At 26.6% G+C, this 24,078-nt stretch overlaps 1 protein-coding gene across 2 annotated transcripts in view; it reads right to left on the reverse strand.

Annotated features, from left to right (window-relative positions):
• Window positions 1-22,805, reverse strand: part of LOC107447385 (tetraspanin-9) — a 66,724-nt gene extending 43,919 nt beyond the window's left edge. The window contains exon 1 of one of the 2 annotated variants that reach the window (XM_016062288.4): window positions 22,432-22,805. In XM_016062288.4, the coding sequence (XP_015917774.1) occupies window positions 22,432-22,491 (60 nt within the window). In that variant the 5' untranslated portion in view covers window positions 22,492-22,805. The remainder of the gene's footprint in view (window positions 1-22,431) is intronic. The other variant, XM_016062289.4, reaches the window with a different exon arrangement.
• Window positions 22,806-24,078: the final 1,273 nt, after the last annotated feature.

Genomic DNA, 24,078 nt, shown 5'->3' on the forward strand with positions numbered 1-24,078 from the left:
GAACGTTCTGCGATCACGACTTTCAGGGGTATTTCGTTCCTGTTGTTTTATGAGACGAAAATCATTACTTATGTAAAGTAATCTTAATTAAAAACGTTTATATTTTTTCGTGGGAGTAATTCAGCATCTATTATTCTTTTTGCACAAAACAAATGTTATTATGCAATTATTACTGGCATTACAGTAAATAACATCAACCCAGAGTTACCCATATTAAACAAATTTATACCGATTTTCTCACGATAATAGGTTAAACTTCAATTTTGAAAGAAAATATATCTTAGAAAGTTTTGAATCAATTTTAATATGAAATTTTTCTGTATTTTCTTTTTAATAATTTATCTGAAAAATTGGCTCGAAGTTGAATCATAATATCGGTACCTTGAAACATAATACTTTGCAAATCAACTGAAATCTTTATAAGGTTACAAATTGAACGATACATTTAAACAATTTAACTTGAATCATTGAATCATGTGATTAGTTTTAGAAAGTTCGATAAAGGGGTTCAACTCAGCGCCATATTAATGTTACAGCAAATGTGAATTATGTTATATTTTAATGTACTTTGAAATTTCGAACAGTGAATGTAACTGCAAAAAAACATGTAACGTTTAATAATAATATTAATAATTACATTGTCGTATCACTGCAGAAATTTCTCAAAGGTGGGATGATGCAGGCAGGAAAAATAGTTTTCAAAATAGCATATAAATTTATTATAATTTTTCTGTACCCTTGACAAAGATTTTTTCCCTCTATTCTTAGTCCTATTAAGAATTTTTTTTTTATCAAACTTATAATTTAATTAAATCTTTCAAACCAATAGTTTATAATTTATTTTACTTTATTTTCACAGCTTAATTTTGGAAAATAAATTTTAGAAAAATTGTCTAAAGTCATGCCACAATATTTAATTTTTTTTCTTATCACACTATTTACATTTTTTAATTAAATATGGTACTGGCACGTAAGAAAAAAGCATTGAGTTCTAGTGTTTTGTAATATTTTAACTTTCATTTAAAATATTTTTGTGTCATATTTTCCAATTATAAGAAATATGGCATTAAATTTCAATTTATACAATATTTATCCTCGCATAAGTAATTGCAGAAATATGACACTTAAAAAGTGTTATTCGTAATAAATTAAAATAAAAAAAAACTGATAATATTTAAAAGCAAAATTAACTTTTCTACTTATTGGATTTCCAGAGGGATGTAAGTAAGTAAGTACACATATTTGGCTCCCTGGCAATTGAAAATCGTTTACTTGCATTCTTAAATTTAATAATTATTAAAAAATGTGATAACAAAAGTTAAAAGCTGAATCTATCACTAGTAATTCAAGTAATTAATCTTTCTTTAACTATTTTCTATCTTATCTTTAAGCAATGATAATTTTTTTTATATAGCAAAATACCTTTTTTAAGTAGCATCATTTCCCTTTGTTAACAAATCCATTTTTCCCCTGACGCATTAGAATAAAAAAATTTCCTTTGTCCGAAACCATTATATTTCAGTACTATCATTTCTTTCAGTAAGTTAGATTTAACTAAAGAATGGAAACCAGGAAACCCCGACACAAAAGAACTTGCCTTAGGATATTTAAGAAGTCCGAAAAAATATTTAAGTGAAAGCCCAAGAGAGTTAACGCTCTGAAGAACTTCTTTTGTTCAGTTTCTTCGGCCTGCAACATTTTTCAAAACTATGAAATTATTTGAACGCTGATAAAATTTAACGCAAATTCATGGGTATTAAAATCGTATGTTTATAAGATAGCCAGATCAGATAAAAGTTTGATTCTACCAACAATTTTGTTTGTTATGTCCGTTTGCTTAAATTTCATTATACTACATAATAATTATTATTGACACTGTGAACTTGTATGTTTCATATTCTAGCTTCTGATGATGTGAGTGTAATTCTTTATCAACATTGCGTGCTGTGTTGCTATTTTGCATATTAAAGCATGCACTGATATATTATAGTAAACATTTTTTATAGAACGAAGGTCATTCAACTATCAAAGTTCAAGATGTGTCAAGAAAATAATTATGGGCTGCGATGGCTCAGGGGATAGAGTGTTCACCTTAATATATGAGTCGGGTGCGAATCCCAGCGAAGGCTGGGCAATATGAATCCGCATCCGGCTTGCACCGACCACAGTGTTGACGTGAAATATCCTCAGTGGAGGACGGATCATGGGTTAGAGTCCCTTTGCCGTCAGGCTAAGGTTCTCGTAGTCTTCCTCTCTATGTAACGCAAATGCTGGTTAATTCCATCAAAAAGTCCTCGATGAAGGCAAATATCTCCCATTACTTGATTCAGGAGTTTCCTTGTCTTCTGGATTGGGTTCAAAATTGCAAGGCTACGTAGTTGAACATTAATAGTCATAAACCCAATAATTGGGTCGGCTGTTCTACGACTGTTATAAAATAAAATAAAATAGAGTAATTAAGCGTGAAGTTGGAAAAGGGAAAAGATTCCAAAATATAGAAAATGTAAGTGAGATAATATTTGTCGAGTTAAATAATATTTGCTGATAACAAACGAAATTAAATAATTCTATTATTTAGAGGGGAGAAGGATAATGTTACAGGAATATTACCTTTCTCAGAGAAAATATTCCAGTAATTGATAATACCTATTGTCTTTAAAAAGATAATATAACACCAATATCATAGTTTATAAAGATAACATTTCGGGGGATATTACCTTTTATAGGGATAATAATTTGAAAATATTACAATAGATTGGTTTAATAATTCAGGATTACTTCTCATAAGGATTATTTCAGAAATATTGCATTTCATAGCGATAATGTTCCGAGAATCTATAATAATACCTTTCATAAGAATAACATTTCGACAATATGACTTTCTAAAGGGTAAATATTCTGAAAATATATATTTGATCGGATTATTATTGTTCGTAGGGATAATTTTCAGGAATATTACTGTTTTTAGAGTTAATATTTTTGAGATATTACCTGTTATAGACATTATACTTACAGAATATTATTGTTTATAGAGAAAATATTTCAATAAAAGTATTAGGTATTCAAATGGATAATATTTCAGGAATATTACATGTGATAGGAATATTTCAGGTATATTACTGTTGATAAAGATAAAACTTAGAAATAATAATTCAGGAATATTACACTTTATGAAGATAATATTTAAGTAATGTTCGGGGACTATTTCCTTTAAATGGGTGTTGTTAAGGCCATATTGATCTTCAAAGATATTATCTTGGGAAACTATAGCATTTGTGAATCTTTTCTTGTATAAGGATAATATTTTGGTAATATTTTGTCCACTACTTGTCGTCTTAGAGGCTTTTGCTCTTTTCCTACAAATCAAAAAACCAGTGATCCAGAAGATTGACAAATTAGTTTTAAAAACTAATATTTAAATAACTCCTATTTTGTTATTAAATGTAATTTGAAAACTACTAATTGAAATGAGTATGTTTTTATACTTTGAAAATAGCGGTTTTTTGGAAGAACAGTTTCCTTTCATAAACAAGAGTAACTGAAATCTTACTATTTTTTCAAACACCTACTTAATAGATGAGTTTCGAAGAAAAATATGTTAAAATGAAATTTCTGAAAATTTATGTAAGAAAGGCCAAGAATATGTAGAATTAATATAGCAATATAATTGTAAAAAAACATCTTTTCCCACAGCAAACAACTTAGTTATGGAATTGTCAAAATAAACTACTATTTTACCCAGGTACGTCAAGCTCATCGGCCTACAAATATCTAATTAAATACTTACTCAATTAATTTCCGTTTAAAAAAATTTTCTCATTTATAATTCTAGTGTCTTATAATTCCGTGTTGAACTAATCTTTTTTATTTAAAAATTACACAGACAAAGCTTTACTCATTAAAGGAATTAGATCAATCAAGTTCCTTTAAAAAAAGTTTTTTTAAGCAGTATGTTACTTAAATACATTTTTTAAAAAAAGAAATTGGAAAAATAAGCGGGGAAAAAAAGATTAAAAGAACCCATAAAAATACGTTCGCAATTATCTTTAGATATTTTAGTTATAAAATTTGGTTTCCCCTGAAAGAAAGTTTATAACTTAGGGTTCTATAGCCAAAAGAAAATTGGGAACTGCTGTCTAAGAAATAATAAAGACTTCTCTTTTCTTTAAATCTTTTTTATTTAAAAGTTACACAGACAAATCTTAGTCATTAAAAGAACTAGATCAAGCAAGTTTCTTAAATTTTTTTTTAAAAGCTGCATGTTATAAGTTGAAATTGGAATGATAAGCGAAAGAAAAGATACAAAAAAACACAAAAAGGACAACAAACAGTAACCAAAAACTAAAACTAGAAAAAAAAATGCATACTGTTTCACATACCGTTGCAAAATGTTTTCAGTGAATTAAGATCAGTTTCGAAGCATTGAGCGTTAAGTTTTACGATGTGAAAGTGAGCGCAAGTTGGAAATCAAAAAGCCACCGTTCGGAATTTACGACTGTAAATTTCTCACGAATAAATTCGTTTTTAAATTATCCGTGTGAATCAAACTGAAAGTAACACGATTTCAATTCATTTACCTTTAAGCGTGTTGAAATATAAATTACAATTCTTTTCCCGAAATAAAAAAAAAATTGAAAAAGTTATTTCAGAATATTTTTTTACATTGGGTTAATGGATTTAATATATTTAAAAACATTGTTGGAATTTTACTTTTAAAATTACAGTAAAATAGCCGACAACAGTCTGTTCATCCACTAAACTACAGCTTACGGTAAATGAAATTTTTTACTTTTACGGTTACGAAAACGTCTTCAATTAGAAAGGTTAAAAAACAATAAATGCAAAGCTACACAGTTTTTTTAAGTCCAAAGTCGTAAAAAACAAATTTAGCTGGACATAGGAGTTAGACTTTTCGTTAGGTAATAGGTTTTGAAGTTAGGTTGTGCTTTGGTTAAGTTGTGTTTAATTAAATGAACTCTGGAATGTGACTTAATTAGTACATCTGGTTCATCCATCGTAAGAGAAGGGAGATACTAGACTTTTTTGTGTTAAGCAGCTTTTTGGTGCTGATTCGTGTTTGAGAATATCATAAAGTATCATATAATAATAGTCCAGGGTCACAAATTGAGGACTACAGGATATTAAAAATTTTTGAAATGTGTTGAAGGGAATGCAGGAATTGTGGTCTCAACGCTGGGACTTGGAGCACCTGTTCAGTTTGGATCATACGGTTGACTAATTAACTCTCACTGGTAAAGCATGTACTCTGCTGTAAGAAAGTAAGCGGTTTCATAAGGTGGGCCCAGCAGGCATGAAGAAATTCTGGTTGCTTAATCGTATTAGGTGAAAGCAGTTAATAAATGGTTTTTTTTCACAACTAACAGTTTGAATACCATCTTATTGTGGTTATTTAGCTGTTTTTTCTTAATATCGTAAAATAAGAATTAAATAAATATTTATTTAACCTTTTTTCCGAGAAATTTCAAGTAGTGAGCAAGAGATCTGATCAAAAAATTTCTAAATTTCGAATAGAGCACAACAAATTTTTTCTCAATAAACTAAAATTTATTGAAAGATTATTCTTAGAAATGTATTTTTAGTAATAATTTCCTAAGGTAAAAATTATGCTTACTTTTAAGCATTTCTCTGAAAAGGTCCACTAAATTTTCTCTGAATAATTATTGAAGAAATATCCAATACAATATTACACAAAATAGCAGAGTGCATGGAGCTTTATGCGCGTCAAAGTTTTTAATGATAGTAGTAGCAATGTTTAGTTTTGAACTTTACTATGTTTCAAACAATGTTTATCGTAATAAAAAACATTTTTAGTTTTAAATTTAAAATTACATGAATTTGTGTAAAAATAATTTTAGTTTAGAGCAGCTTGACAGAAAATTATATATTCTACATTTTTGCTCAATATTTATCGAAGACATACTTTGATTTAAAAAAATAAATTCAGCATTGTGAGAATTATTTTGTTTTTCTAGCATAAGGAGTCAATGTCATATTATTATCGATTCTTTACTTGAAATATTTCTTGGAGTTTTGATAGTAGAAAGAAAAAAAATCACTCTTCTTTATAACTAAAGCAAACTCCTTTTCCTGATAAATCAATCAACGAATCTAGTGTTTTATCGATATTCCCATCGAATAATGATGCTTCAGTTCTTTCAAAATGATAAAAAGGTGTTTACGAAACAATTATGATTGTATACCAATTCATCGCTTGTTTTATCTTTAGAATTGTGGAAAGATTTTATTTAATTTTTAATGTATATATGGTCTTTGCTTGTAAGAAAAAATGGGAACAAAATGCATTTTTTAGTATTAATTACAGTTTATATAACATTTACAACATTTTCATGGATTTTATTTATTATTCATATGAAATCTATATTCCTATTAAATTTTAAATATTAGGACACCTGAGTCAAGACCTGATTTTAAACAGATGAATTTTAACTTGATTTTATATTTTAAATGTATAAACACATAATAAACAAATCTATATAGATTTCAATCAAGCGAATTTTAGCTTTGAAACAACAAAATATGAAAAACATAAAAATACACACGGAGGAAAAAAATTCTGGTAAAATTACCACACTGCATGATATTAAAACGCGTCATGCTGGTAAGTAAAGCTAAAATATTTGGTATTTAAACTATTTATTTGATAATTCAACTTATATGGTAACAGTTTACCGATTATTCTGGCATTTAAAATTATAGTTCTTATTATCACTCATGAAGTAAAAAATGCAAAACCGAAAAGTAAATTTAGCTAACTAAATGGTTTTATGCCCTGTTCTAAGGTATCACGATTTTTACCACATTTACCAAATTTTGTCGTATATTATAGAAATATACTTGATTGCTAATTTTACCAAAATCTATAAGAGTTACCGAGCTTTTTGATGCTGAAACCTTTGAGCCAGAAACTCGGAAAATTTTACCATATTTTGTAAGTTTTGACCATATTTTTTTTCTCAGTGTAAACTGCAGTAGCATAAAATATGGGTTTATAACTTTTTTTTGTTTGTAAAATGATCTGTCTCTTACCATGCTTCTTACATACCGATCAACAGACTCACTGATTTTTTGATACATTAATTCGTTTCCCTTTCTCAATATTTCTTCTTCTTTTATTAACGGTCTATATCTAGAGTAATTTAAAGCAATAGTAATTTTATTTCTCTATGAATAATTATAGTTATGGAATTATAAAAGAATACACGTAAAAAACACATGAAAAAATATTTTTAATAAATAAAATAAAATAAGTCAACAAAAGAAAACGAACAGTCGCATAATAATGGGAAATATTTAACTACTCCAACCATTAAATGAAGTTCGTTAAAGTTAGAATTTTCTTTCCTCAGAGATTGGCGCAAATTTATAATATGTAAAAAAGCAAATCTAAGTGATAAAAAGGAATTGTTATGTAATATAAGAATCTTTAATACAGGATTTTTTTAATAGAAACTCCTTCTTTCAGTGTTTTAAAACTTGCAAAATATATAAATATATATATATATATAAGTATTTAAAATTTAGAGGTCCAAACAAAAATCTTATATTTGTAAGAAGTTTTCTTATAATTCCCGGATGTATTATTATGCTATTAACAAAATATAGAGGCTCAAACAAGAATCTTATATTTGTAAGTAGTTTTCTTATAATTTCGGGATGCATTATTATGCTATTAACTACAATTTCAAAAATTTTTTTTTGCATTTAAAAAGCTTATTTACTAAAAAAATCAATCAAAGAAAATGAATAAGGAATATTTATTCCTATATTTATTGTCAAATTTGCTAAATAATTTATTGAAAATTTCAAACATACTTTATTATAAAAATATTTTACCATAAAATATAAAAATTAAAACTAAATATGTATTTTTAATAAATACGCAATAAATTGAAATATGAACACTTTGAACATACTTTGTTATAAAATAAATTTTATCATAAATTATAAGATTTGAATTTAAATTTCATTAAATTATAAAAATATTAAGCAGTTTTGTTTAAAGCACGAATCCAGCTTTTAAATCTCTAACACACCAAAAAATTTATGAAATTTTTGAAAAAATTAAAAAAAAATGTGAATTTAATTTGAAAAATGAAACATTTTCAATGTTAATAAAGAAAATATAATTGAAAATAATCCATTAAACATACAGAAGTGCTTGTTTTTTTGTTTTTATTAAAAAAAATAAAAATAAAAAATAAAAATATATGCTTTAAACGAGGATATAAAACATAACCATAACTTCATTAAATATTCAGCAATTTTCCTTGAAATTTGTTATAGTTTTCCTCCATTGAAAACGAAAAAAGAATATTCTTTTGTTTTAGAAAAGTAATAAATTTTCTTTTAAGTTAAGCATTGTTCATTGGGTGTTTCCGGATATATGAATCATTGGAGTAATTTTTTGGGAAGTTTCAATTTTTCAACTGTTGTTTTCTGGTATTCGTTTCTTTCTTCTTCGCTGAACATAATTTAAAGCGTAATTTAATTTCAAGGAAAAAAAGTAAAATTTTCTTTTTGTTCAATATTTTGTTTAAAGAATGCTTTTTTTTTAAAGACACACAAGATTTTATCACTTGTGAAAATAAAAAGATTTTGAATGAAGTAACTAATGACTTTTTGAAGTAACTTTTTGAAGAATGAACTAAATAAATGTAATGCAATTAGAATTATTAAGCAGGAATTCCTCACTATAGTTTTCAAACTTTTTTCATTTTCTAAGACTATGAATTGTGTAAAATAATGCGCCAAAGAGATTTTTCGTAATTGAAAATTTTGCGTGACTTACAATGATCAATACAGGATTGTATTTATAACAGACATATGGGTTTGACAAAGGGTAGAAAATGCTCAAGAGTATAACTACTAATCATTGAATACAACGTGATTAGCGTAATTGACTACAATTAACATTAGTGTAATTAACTAAAGTTAATTTAAATTTTTAACAAAACTGCAAAAAGCCAAATAATAATATTGTATAATTTGTAACAAAAATCGACATAGGAGAAAGTTAGTAAAATAATAAATTTTAATAAAATGTTTCTGACTAATATGCACTTCAAGATCTTAACTTGAAGTGCTTATTTAACTTTTATACTTAAAGTTTCATTTTCTCTACACTGAAAGAAATTCTGGATCAAATTATGGTATAAAGTACCGCCACTTTGGGTACATTATCCGTAAAATCCATTTTACCGTAGAATATGTTTTTACCAGAAAATATTCCACCGCAAATTTTATAGTAATATTTATTTAATTAGAGTGATTCAGGGGTAATTATTACTGCAAAAATTTCGGTATAACTGTTCCATAACAGGTTTTGGTAAAAGAAGGAGTTTACTGTAAAAAAATAACGACTCTCTGAGTGTCGTTTTTTTTTTAAAGAAACTTGTTCTAAATATTTCACAATGAAGATTTTTTTATTAGAGAATGATTGCATCCTTAATTAGACAATACATAAACATAATATTTATTTTCTGCTTATGAAGTGTCATCCTTGAAGCATTTGTAAGTCATCATTAAAGCATAGAGCTTCCAGCAAATCCCTTGTTAGCATATAGTAGTCTGATTTGAAGTACATTTATTTAATAAATTTCTTAATTCTTTTTTTTATCAGCATTTAATGAGATTCAATCACAACTACTAGTAGCACTCGTAAAGAGGATCTTTACATCATTGCAAAAAATTCAGGATCAAATTATGGTAAAAAGTTTCGACACTCAGGAAGTCAGTACTTTTGACCGTAAAATCCATTTTTATCGAATCATATAACGGAGCAAAAATATGATATACCGTAATTTTTGCAGTAATAATTACCTCAAAAACAATGAATCCCTCGAATTAAAACAATATTACTATAAACTTTATGGTAAAATGGAGTTTACGGTAAAAACTGATTTTACGGTTAAATGAATTTATGGTAAAAATGGATTTTACGGATGATGCAACCGAAGTGCAGGTACTCTAAATTAATCCTTAATTTTTTAAAGTGTGAGTGTTGGTACTTTTTACAATAATTTTATCTGGCATTTTTTTACAGTATTACAATCTTAACTTAATGGTTTTTACAATGACGATTATAACTATTATTATAAATTATCTTTTTTAACTCTGAAATAAATTTTCATTTCAACAAACAAAATTAACACGAAATGACAAAAATATTCTAAGTTCCTTACGCATAAAACTAATTAATTTTTAGTTCCCATCTTTCAATTAACCAAAAATTCTTTGGTGAAAGAGAGTAATTGTTTATGAGCATTGTCCTTGGCCTTCGTTTATGTAAGTTTGTTATCTACAATCCCTTCTTTTTCATCTAGTCTCATTAGATTTAGTAGATGAAATCGGAGGTGTCGAAACGATGTTAACTGGTTTCTGCAAATTGAATTTCTGGCGTCGGAACTCGTAATTTATCTCTGAGTAACCTTATTTGCGGCCTACCATCTTTCTTTCTTCTTGTAAAACATATTGCTTCTGTTATCTGAAGAGATGATAAACAAGATTCGCGTTTGGTATATTGTCTTGTTGAATTATGTTGAAAACAATAAAATTAGGTTTTATTACTCATGCGCAGCAACTTAAGGTATATTTATATATCGTACACTCTCAGAAAAATTAGATCAATTCGAACCATGATAATGGTACCTTGAAACACAACACGGTACGAATTTACTGAAATCTTAATAAGGTGTTAAATTGATTCATGGTTTTGTTCAAATTGACGCGTAATCAATTTTGAGAAATACGATATTATAGTTTAACATAGATTTATTTTTAATTTTAAAATTGAACTATGGTACCTCACAATCAGTTTGGAGAAATCCAATATTATATAGTTTAGTTTAGAGATTTATTATTTTTGCAGAATGATGATTTGCAGTTGGTTATTTATAATAAACTTTATAATATGGTTCAACTTCGTTGAAATCAGTATACAGTGCCAAGTTGAACCTCATTATTGGACTTCGTGAAACTAATAACAAGGCATTATGGGAAAACTTTATCAGAAATACGTTTTAATTTATCACCTTATTAAGACTGCCGAAGTAAAGTATAAAAGTATACGGTTTGTATTACTCATGAATTATTTTGTCAAATCGGCTGAAAAAGCAAATGATGGATAAACGAGTGTTCTTAAAAGTATCCTAAGCTCTTTGATTTCAAGACCAAAGTTCATCAAAATATGATTATATATTTTTCAAATATATAAGATCCGCTGAAATATTATCCATTTTAGAAATATTTAAATTCAAATATATACAGTTAAGGTATTTCAAAATAAGTTTTCTTTCTCCTGATTGGCCATTATTAAAAATTAGAAGAAAATAATTTTCGTAGGGCAATGGTATTAAGGAAATTACTTAAAATTAAATTAATTAAAATGTCAGATAATGAGAATAGCCTGATTGGACTATTCTCATTATCAGATTCTCCGTTACTGTTCTTAAATAATTTGGAAATGTAACAAGCATTCTCTAAAATTTTTATTGTTGATTAAAATGTAACAGATGCGTACTGCTCCAGTTATGAATTGAACATAAAATTGAAATTACACGGCATATTCAAAAATACGAAATTTTTTTCCATTCAAAATTGACACCACTGAGCGAAAAATTAACATTTAAATATGGCACTTTACTGTTTGAACATTCCTTTATAATATATCCTGCCATTGTTTCCCTACTATTCAAAAATATTTGCTACAGAGAATGTTGAACATTGCTATAGATATGTAATGACTATAGTAAGTTAATCACTAAGTAAGTTACGGATATTTTGTCTTTTGGTAAACTTACTAGAAAAGATTTTTTTTGCATAAAATTAGTTAACCTTGACTGATAGAATAATATTTAAACAAAATTACTTTAATAGATTCATTAAAAAAGAAGCAGAAATGAAAGAAAGAAGGGAATAAGTAGAAGAGAAAAAAAACGTAAAATCTAAATATAAGCTTAATTAATGAAAGATGGTAATCATAAGTTCATAAATTATATCTAAATTTTTTTCATTTGTAAGTGTGTGTTTGGAAAAAGTGTTGACATTTCTTTCTTGTTCTACATATTTTTATTGTATTGTAAAGATTATCGAAATATTCAGTAGGTTCAACTCAACAACGCAAGATTATCTTATTTTCTAAACGAGGGAAATGTTTGTTTTAAGGGGGGAATTGACATTATTATTAGGATGTTAGTTTATCACAGGGATCTAGAAATGGCATTATTGCTGAAATGACAAATCAATACTTGAGGAATAGCGGTATAACGTTAAGTGCTCGGTATTATAGGTTTATGGCAACTACACATGCAAATTTCGTCGTATCAGAAATGATATTGATTTTTGTTCATTTCGCTTATGGGGAATTATTTTGCTTTTCATGAAAAAAAAACCTTAGCTAGAAATTTAATTTCCTTTAAAGTGAAGGCCACCAAGATGAGAGATTTGTTTAAAAACCATAATTTTATTGAAAATTTTGCAATATGAAGAAAATCCTGTCTTGTTAGGTTAATGAATTTTCAGCATGTTGGATTTTAAGCTTCGGAAAAAATTTGATCCACTAATTTTGCGCGACTTTCTTCGATTGTTTCGACCCAAAATAAAATTCGACGATTTTTACTTACACTTGATTACTCTTTAATGGTTTGATATAAAATAAGTGGTGTTATATCTATGAAAAAAATGTCGCATTCTTATTTCTGACTACCTATTAATAGTTACTAAGCCCAGCACTCCAATCTTTTTTTTTCTTTTCAAAAAATACGAATAAATACTTTTTGATATTAATAATCTTTAAGACTAAGAAGAGCTTTCATAGCAATACAATATATTCAGTACAATATAGCTACATTCAGTACAATAGAGGTAAAAGGTAACATAGTTTTTAAAAAAAACTGAAATTTATCTATCCTACTAAAATCTAATTCAGAATTGTCCCATTTTGCTTTATAAACTTACCTCCAAATTGAAAAATAATTTTACAAATGTATATTTTACAGAAATATTTTCATGAAACCAAAGAATAAAAACCGACATGTATACTTAAATGAACAAGCAAAAACTAGGTTCATCACTACTTCATTTTACTAGATATTTAGCGAAAAACTCTGAAAAAATTATTTTTAGCACGCATGATATTATGATTCAATTTGTCATATTATTAAGATTGTAGTAAATTTGCACGATATTATGATTCAATGTTGTTCAAAACTTCTAAAAGTGCAAGATAGAATGAGCACTTATACTTACCAAAGAAAATGTTTTTGAATTATATTTCCTTAAAACTGTTGTGAAATTTTTTTTAATCATGTTCCAAAAATCACACCATTACAAAAACCATGTTTTGTTACTTGATTTGAAATTACCGTAAAAATTACCGTTCAACGTTGCACAGTATTAAGTGTGCATCTGATTTTTCTGATATTCTTGTTCGACACGAATCGAAATTTCTAACAGTTTTACCCTCTTATTATAACCCTCTTAGATTTCACGGAAGATGTCTTCAAGTAAATTTCAAAAAATTGCTTATTAAGTAATTTTTTTAATAAAAATCTGCTGAAATTGTTCTCATTTTTAAACTATAAAAAATTAAGAAGTATTTCTAAAATTTATATCAATTATGAATGGAGAGATGATGAAAATAGAAAAGTTTGTGGACCATCCAAATTATTTTCAATTGCCTCGTCCTGTTTCCTCAATTGTTTTTTCATCACGTGACCATAGTCGCCAAACTAATCTTTGATGCCAACACTGTTCACTCCAATGGAACAGAGAAAAGGATTAAGAGTTAAATTAAATCTCATTAGAATTTCACGCGCCGAAGGATCATAATGCTCACCACAAGAGAACAAAGAACTTTTTGTAGTAGATGCTCCTATAAATAAAAAGGAATTGTGAATTCATCACCACGTGTAATCATTTCAGCTAAGTTTGAAAAAATTCTTCCTAGCATTAATAAAAATATTTACTTAGGAATTATGAGTTTAAATTCATCTTAATTTTTCACTGCGCAAAACAAATTAATTTCATTGATGGATTTATTATCTTTTTCACGTTGTTCAGACAAAATAAAACGAACTGACATATTTGTTGGAGAACTTTTTATTATGAACTTAGCCCCTGGTGAGAAAAAACTGTGTTTGAAGTGTTCAAAAGTTATGCAAAATTTGAACGATTTGATTAAAAATTTCCCTAGAATCGACCTACGTATAATGATTAAAATGAAATATAAGCAGTTAATACATATTTGTAATCAATTTCGATAATTTATTTTTTATATTTCATATTTCACTGAGAAGAAAAAGTGTGGTCAAAATTATCAGAATATAGTAAAATTTACTGTGCTTCTAGCTCTATAGGAGCATCAAATAGCTCGGTAATTTTTACAGAAGCGGTTCGGTAATGATTTTGGTAAAACTAACAGTAAGATATAATGTTATAATATATGATGAACTTTGGTAAATATGACAAAATTTTGTAATTTATAATGATATTTAAAGGTATGGTTCAAAAACCACTTATTTGGTAAAATTTGCTTTTCAGTTTTGTATTTTTTACTTTATGTATGGTAATAAGAGCTATAGTTTTGAAAACCAGAATCTCTGATAAGTCGTTACCATATAAGTGAAAAAAGTATCAAATGAATGGTTCATAAATAGCTTATATTTTTATTTAATTACCAGAATTAGGGTCTTTTACCTGAAGTATCCTTACCATGCAGACGGTAATTTAACCAGAATTTTATTCAGAAATTAGTTAGAACAATTTATAACATATGTGATGCATTCTTAATTTTTTATTGCTCTAAAATACATTGCGTTAAGATTAAAAACTATTCCAAATACTTAAGTCGTAAGTTTTACGCATTATTTAGAATTTATTTAGGCTGTAAAAATTTCCAGATCCAATTACGGTTTAAAGTACCGGCACTTTCGGTGCATTATCCGTATAATCCATTTTACCGGTAAAATCCATTTTGCCGTAAAATATTATACCGTAAATTTTACAGTAATTTTTATTTAATTAGAGTGATTCAGTGATTTTACGGCAATTATTACTGCAAAAATTACGCTCAATCAGATTTTTTTATTCCTTAACATGTTCCGGTAAAACTGGATTTTACGGGAAAATGTACCGGCAACCTGAGAGCACTGACTTATGTTTTTGTCTTTCAATGAAAAAAATTCTATATTTTCTCGTAAGCACGTTTAAAATCTTAGGCAGAAGTTTCTATGATTTTCTTATATCTAATAATTTAATGTTGAGAATAATAATATATCTTTAGAGTAAAACCACTTTAAAATTCTTTTTATAAAATGAAACTTTCAAGTCATTTCTCTACTATTCTTTAAAAAATACAAAAATGTTTTCGAGCGTAAACTACCTTTTATTCTTTATACTGTCATACAAAACAAAATAGATATAAGCTCTGTATTGAATATTTTATGTGTACTTATCTTTAAAAGTTACTACTGAATTTCTAAATCTTCACGTCTTTTGTCTACGTATAACTTTTAGAAAATATCCCGCTTTCTTGCTTTGTAGCTTTCAAGTAATCAACTAATGCTCAAAATGTAACATTTTTCTCGCAGACATGTTCATAAAATATGCATGTCTTGAAATTTTATTTTGTGAACAAAAGCTAAACAATACAAGTATTGTCTTTGAAAGAAAATAATTTAAGTGAAATTGATTTCATGTCGCGAAAGGCTCAGATGGTTTTTTTTTTAAAGAATTACCTTTTAAATCTAAAACCGTTCTTTTATTGAAACACAGTCTGCACAGAATATTATAATGATATTTATCATTAACATTGCGTATAAACAATTTTAATTTTTATTATTATTATATTATAATTATTTTTATATTTCTTACTATTATATTTATTACTATTATATTAATCACCGTAATATTTATTATGTTGAAAATAAGGTTTTGTTTTAGTTTGCTATATGAGATATTTAAACAGTAGTGCTCCTGTGTTTGCAAATAATCAGTCACGTTTTGAATTTTGGTTATATCTCTTGGTTTACTCATATGCTAATCGAGGTATATTTTATTCTTAAATGTTCTCCAATACCCTAGTACTAACCAGTTAATAAGTGGAGTTATAGTTCTTATTTAGCTAACCATTAAGAGTTTCGTGATTTTTCTCAAGGTGTAACGCAAAAAAGGTCAGTTTCCATCAAGCATAAAAATAATATTACCATACTGTTACAGTCTCATAATGCATTATCGTACTAAATGGCGCTGACATTTCTGTTAAAATACTTTAATTCCGGTTTATACAAACCAAAATATACGGTATTTAAGTAATTAATTTGTTGATTTTTCTGTTCATATAGTAACGGTTTACTGGAAATTCTTGTATTCAAAATTATCTATCTTATTACCTTACATTTAGAGTAAAATACGAAACTGAAAAGTAAATTTAACTGGATAATTGGTTCTTATGCTATGCTCTATGTTATCAGGATAAAATATCCCCATTTTACCTCATTTACTAAACTTTATCACAAATTGCAAAACTATTTTTATTGTTAGTTTTACCAAAATCATTGCCAAAAGCGCTTTGGTAAAAATTAACAAGGAGCCAGAAACATGACAAATTTTACCATGATCTGTTAGCTTTGACCATACTTTTTTCCCACAGTGAATGAAAAGAAAGTTAATACAATTGGTAATGAGTAAAAGAAATAAAAAGCTTGATTATGCTATTTATCAGTATAATTATTGAATTGAAATAATTCAAGATTTCAATAAAAAATTAGGTTCTTGAACTTAATACATACTAAATTTATTATCAACGTAAGTTAACGGAAAATAGAAAGAGTAGAGATTGGTACAGTTAATAATTACACAATCTCGCATATTTCAAGGAACTAAAAGATTTGATATTGCTTAAACAAACTAATTAACAGTAAATTAAAATAATTCTAACTAAAAAGCAAGAGAAAAATTTATAGGTAGATAAATGTCGAATTACAGTAATAATTTATAGAAATAAAAAATTCAGTATTCGCTTATTAGATAAGCTATTAAAAGTCTATATCAACATACGTTAGCGTAAAACGGAACGAGTAATAATTTTAGATAGGTAAAAGGTTTAATAACGTTTATACTAGCAATAAATTGAAGTAATGACAAGTTTGAGTCCCTTGCATAACACAAAAAGAACGAATTTTTTATAGGAATTTAACAAAATACGAAATGTGCAGGAATTATAATTGAAGACAAATAATTTAAAATACCTACTTTCTGTTGCAGCTACAATTTTAGAACATTTTAAATTATCAACTGATTATTTTGGTTCAACAAAATATTTGTTAAAATCTTAATAATCAAAGGCCAATGACATTATGTAATCGAGTGTTAATTTAGCAACATTTTTTGTGACTAATTTTTTTTCCTCAAACAAAAAACAAACAAAAATTTTCTTGTTTACAGACGTAAAATAAAATAAGGCAAAAAACACTGCATAAATTTATCACATACTAAAACAAACAAAACAAAATAATAGCCCAACAAAAAACAAGCATTTTTTTCAGCAAGAAAATGAGCTAACTTTTCGCCAATTTATCAAACTAGTACACTAGATATCTTTTTAAACAACGGTGTTGTTCATTTTCTAAGGGGGTGAGATTAAATTTAATCGCCGTCTTTTTCATTTCATTTCAGTTAATGACGACAGTAGTTAGTTTCGGTCGTTACGCTTCGTCTCTTTAATGACCAGCGCTTTTAAAAGTGGTAATGAAAAATGCTAATGAAGTAATAAATAAAGCTGACGTTCGCTTGCTTGCAAGATGTTCTATAGATACATTAACGAGTTTTCAAAGATTGCTTTTCGGATTTGGGAAATATTTTCGGCATTTTATACCAAAGGGAGGAATAAATTTAGATAAATATACTAAACTAAACAGCTGGTTAAACTATATTAAGTTTCTTAAAAGTTAGCGAGTAATAGCGCTTATATAGTTTTAATAATTGACGATTTTATCAAACATCGTTTAGTTTTTAAATGAGAAAACAGCAATTTGATTTTTTTTTAAGAAATTGTCTAAATATAGTTAGCAAAATTGTTAGCACACTAAATTCCGTAATGGTTAATTATTTTTTGCGAGGAGTTGTTATTAATCCTTATTATCCTGAATTTATTTACAAGAACAATATCATAAATAAATGTGTAATATGTTTGTTTTTTCTATAACTTATTTTTAAGAGCAAACGAACTGAAAATAACAAGAGACGTTTTAAATTAATTTTTTGTTTTAGAAAAAAAATTGAATTTGTCCCACTTTTCTTAAAACTATTATTTTTTATTGCTTTTTTCCTAAGTTGTACACAGTAAACATTTCCGGATCAAATTACGGTAAATTACGGTACAATGAATCATACGCAAAATCCGCTTTTAGTGTTAAGTATGATACCGTAATATTTACAGTAATATTTACTTTAATTTGAGTGCTTCCGAGAATATACGGTAATTATTACCGTAAAAATTATGGTACATCAGATTTCCGTAACAAGGTCCAGTAAAAATAAATTTTACTGTAAAAAGTACTCGCACACTAAGTGCCGGTATTTTTTACCATAAGTTGGTCCGGATTTTTTTGCAGTGTAAGGTTATACGGCAATAATCAAATTTGTAGGTGTATTTCCATTGCTTGGTTACCAAATTTTATCGTTCTTAATCCAATGATTTTTGTTAATAGATTTCCAAAAATTCTACTATTTTCATATCACTTTTTATTTTAACAAATAAAAAATATTAATTTACGAGTTTGTTTCATTAATTAAGATACCAGCTACTTTAAAATCATCAATAATATATTTTTTATTAATTTATTTCATCTTCATTAAAATACTATTAAATTTTTACTGATGAATAATTACATTTGCCTCTGATATGTCATACAATACAGAATTCAAAAATTTTCCAATGGCGAGAACATCGTCTGACGTAAATTCAACAGCAAAAGCAGACACAGCTGAAAAATTTCTACTTTTCTTTGACGTATGAAAGTAAAACAGTTTTATTAACTCAAGTAATTTACATTTTGATAGTTGATAATAAAATAAAAGTTAAAGAGCGTAGATGAATGATATGAATGATCAATTCTTAAAATCTAAGCATGATTGTAATTTTAATTATAATTTTATTGTTACAATCAATTTCTACGGCTAAAATCATTGAAAATATTACAAAGAACTGAAAATATTAAATCTTAATCCATAGTGTATGAAACCTTTCAGTAGAACATGAAGGGGAATTTTTTGACTTAGAGAAAAAAAGTATGATTGAAACTATCAGAATATGTTAAAATTTGCCATGTTTTTGACTCCATGGGAACAATAAAAAGCATGATAGTTTTTACCAAAGCGCCTTGATGACAAATGTTTGGTAAAATTAGTAAAAATATATGGCTTTATAATTTTTGATAAAATTTAGAAAATATGGTAAAATTAGTTAATTTTATCATGATATCTTAACATGGCATAAAAACTATTTATTCGGTTATATTTATTTTTTATTAAATGTGTGGAAGTAAAAAAATATTGAAAACTAGAATTTCCGGTAAATCGTTACCATATGTATAGGAAAATTACCAAATGAATGATGTTAATATCGTGTATCGTTTTATTAACAGAATTATGTTCTTTATAAGAAATGGCATTACCATTCAGTACGGTAATTTTGCCAGAATTTTTTTCTTTTTGTACGTTATTAGAATTTTTATTCTGAAATTACGATAAAATAATTGTCAGCAGTCCATCCGTCTGATCAACCTTTAAGTTTTTGGTTAGAAATATTTCTTAACGTTTACGGTTTTGAAGTCATTTGCAACTGGTACCGTTAAAAAACCTTGAATACAAAACTATACGATTTTGTAACAATTTACAACTAGCATGGGTTCTAAACCATAAAAATAAAACTTAAACGAACTTTGGAGCTCTGTAGGTGCAGCACCATTTATGTGTGAATGATAGTTTCATATTCTAATTGTCTAGGTTCACCGATTGTAGAGTGCAGTATACTAGAAACTCCATACGTGTAAAAGGAATGGAAGAAATATTGCGGTATCAATGTTGGAATTCGAACCCCTGTTCAGCCTGTCATGAGATTGACAGATTTGCCCTCTCAGCTAGAGTATGGAAAAAATGACAGAACGGAAAAAATGGCATTTTAATTTGACGTTAATGGAATTCTTGTTGTTAAACCATATTAGGTAAAAACAATCAATAAACGTTTTTTCTCACACTCAACAGTTAGAATATCTTTTTTGTTGTTGTGGTAACTTAACTGTTTTGGTTGAATTGCTATTTAACTATTCTCGTCTAGAAATTTTGAACAGAGTATGAAACACTTTTTTTAAAAGAAAGAAATATATAAAAATTATGTTGGGGGTGGAATTTCATATTATGCATAATGCCAAATATTTTTGGGAAATGTATACAATTTATGAAAACGTTTTCATTTCAATATACATAAGCCCAGTAATGTTTCTTTTTTAACTATTTTTTATATAAAAATCCATGACCATGACATTTTAGGTTTGAAGATAAAAGCATTCCCATGCTCAATTTTGAAGAAAATTGGTTTTCGTAAATGACTTTTTGAATGACGCTAAGTTGTATTTTGAACACATATTAAACTCAAACTGTTGTCTTTTAAAGCCTCTTTAAAAAAGCGCTATTTTAGAAAATCATTACATTTGGTAAATTAAGTGCGATTTTTGCGTATAACTGCGGTATAGGCAGACACAGTTTGAGAAGCTTCGGCTTATCCCCATAAAGTTGTTTTAGATTCTCATTATATTTTATGATCACTCCCATAAATAGATTTAAATAAAATTAAAATAAATAATTGATAAAGTTCTATTTATAATTTACATAATGCAGATTACGGACAAGTTGTATCATAAATTTGTAACATTTAAAGAAAATGCATATGAAAGCTTTTAAAATTTTGGTTTGGAATTTTTTCTTACCTTATAGAGCATTAGCATTAAAAATAAGTTTTTTTCAGATAAAATTAATTTAAACAGTCAGTTACATTAATACTTTTTAAAATAATGTTGCCCTCTTAAGTGATAGCTGTTTAAGGAAGTAAGTAAATGTACTTAAATGATTTTAAATATTGTTAATGCTCTTTAATGCTGAAATAATTCTATAAGAGTACAAAAGGGTGCTAAGTTGTAAAAAGGAAAAATTTATTTCAGACAGTTTTTCAAATTGAATAAGTATTAGTTTCATATAATAAAAAATGCAAAAAAAATAAATAAAAAAATATTATTTAATTTTTATTTTATTTCTCAGATTATTTAATAATTTAGTTATTAAATCCATAAAAATGGCGTAATAAAATTCAAGTATATGATGTAATAAATAAAATAAATTAGATATATAAAGACTATAAAATATTTATTATTTCAATTATTGTTATTAGTTGTAATAGTATCTCAACAATGATTTATAGTTTAAATAAATTTCTAATTTTAGCTGAAAAATGCTATTAAATAGATATTATCTCAATTATTGTTTTTAGTTGCAATAGTATCTCAACAATAATTTATCGTTTAAATAAATTTCTAATTTTAGCTGAAAAATCGATATTTCACGTTAAATATTTTAAAACAAACTTTCATTCACATATTCTCTGAATTCACGAGTATAAAATTTAAAAAAAAATTAAGTTAATTTACTGTTCTCTATAAACTAAACTATATTAGTTTCACATAAAGTTTTCAGTTTATTTAGTTATTTAACTTTTCAGTTTTTTATTATTTCACTTTTCAGATTTTCCATTATATCCTATTCAAAACTTAAATTAAAGCAAATTAATTGAATGATTTTTCACTAAACAAACAAAATTTTTTACGTTTCAGTTTACTTAATAACTTAATTTTTCAACAAATTTAATGAGTTAACTTTTCAGTTTAGTTAGTTATTTGACATTTCAGTTTATTTAACTTTTCAAACTTTCCATTATATCCTGTTCAAAATCCAAATTCAAACAAGTAACTATGGAAAGTATGTCAAAGTAAACTATTATCTCAATAATAATTAACTACGTATGAATGAACTATAAATAACTCATAATCCAGAGATTTTAGAAAAAAAAACTATATCAAACACCAAACAATTTAAAATAAATCCATATCCAAGTTTCTTGACGATCCACAAAAAATTAAATTAAAAGTTCTCTTTAAATAATGTAAAAAAACAAAACAAATACTACCCGTTTTATTTTTAACAAAATATTACCATTACTATTTAAATCATTAAACAAACTGTTTCAAACCTGTCGTCACTTCGTCGTAATCGCTATCAACTTATTAAGAATAATAGGATCTAAATTTGTAAGTAATTATCTAAAAAAAATAATCAACTTACCCACATAGTGAAAGACAAGAAACACACACTATGCCTCGCGCAACTCCGCATCATGCCCATCTTTCAAACTACTGCACCAAAACAATAAACAATGTAAACAAACCTAAGTCACTAAGAAAACAGTATTTCTGTCAAACTCAGCATGACAGTCAAAGTAACAAAACAATAAACACTGCAATCGCAAGTAAATCCCTTTAAAAATATAAAAAAAGAAAAATTCGATCGAAGATGAAATTGAAGAAGATGGGAAATTCGCTACATTATTTATTGCAGCTATTATTTTGATGCTATTGACACCGGCCCAGTCAATCTGTGGTGCTCGATTCGAGTGAGAAAGATTCGTAGTGTCGATCTTTAGCATCAGCGATGGAGTTGCTAAGTGGAAACAAGGTTTTTGGCGTGAGGTTGGCGCGATTGAAATAATCGCCAACTTGGTATGATATTGTATTTGACTCTTCTTTTTCCACATCAATAGTTTTTATGAGGGGTTATTGATTGGTTATCAAAATGAATTGGGTGATTGATTAGTGCTCTAGCTTCGTTTTAAGTGCGATAAATAATTTCATTGCTGTCATAATCCAGAAATTTCAAAATAGCAAATTATATTGAGTAGAATTCGTGATATTTTCTCTCAAATATTCTTAACTAAAAAAAAACAGAAAATAATTTTAAAATTGTTCAAGAAAACTATCGTTTTTACAGCAATGTAAATTAAGGCGTTTGAGATTACCTCTTTAGAAATTTTTGTAATAATATAAGTACTTTTGAGAACTTCTTTTGGGCTGTTGTACTATACAAAATATTATCACAATTATTACAATTAAAAAAGATTAAATATGAATTTTTTAAAATTTTTTGATACAGGCTGAAAGCATTAAGCTGAAGTTAAAAAGATATTTTGAAGTAGAAAGAATATTTTTTAAAAATAAATGCACATACTCTATAGTATTCTATATATAAGTATTCGAAAAGATTAAAAAAAACTTAAATTTTTCTTATTTTATTTTATAAGTACATAGTTGAAATCTTTTAAAAAATATTTAAAGAAAATCACTTAAGATGTTTAGATATATTGGGATAAATTGTTTTAAGCGTATTGTATAAGATAAATATTCATAATTAGGAAAACTAGGAAGAAATAACAGAAATATAAAAGTATTATTTTAGGGAAAAAATACAAAGCATATATGTTGCCTCATTTTATGGGATATGTGTAATTTCAGAATTATAATGTAATACTTTAAAATTGTATATGAAATTAAATTTATTTAAGTAAACATTGTTACATTTTAACAACGAATCAGTTATATTTTACTTTATTATCTGGATAAGATATTTTTCAGAGCGCTTATATGCAATAAGCTCATTTTAAAATGAAACTTTTACACATTTACAAAAATATTTGTTTTTTTTAAGCAAAAAACTTAATTAGCAAGAACTTATATAAATTAATCAGCAAAAATTTTAACATGACTTTATAAATATGTCCATTATATCAAAGTTGGGAGATAATTTTCTTTTAAATAAGAAACTGAATGCAATAAATTAAAGCAAGAAAAGTACATAATACAGTTACGTTTAAACTAAAATGCATTATCCAAATAAAGATAGATTACACTTCGTAACAATAACATGTGCCCATTTTTT

This window comes from Parasteatoda tepidariorum, chromosome 10 (assembly GCF_982258835.1).
Source record: "Parasteatoda tepidariorum strain Cologne lab strain chromosome 10, Ptep-v5.0, whole genome shotgun sequence".
Taxonomy (NCBI): Eukaryota; Metazoa; Arthropoda; class Arachnida; order Araneae; family Theridiidae; genus Parasteatoda; species Parasteatoda tepidariorum.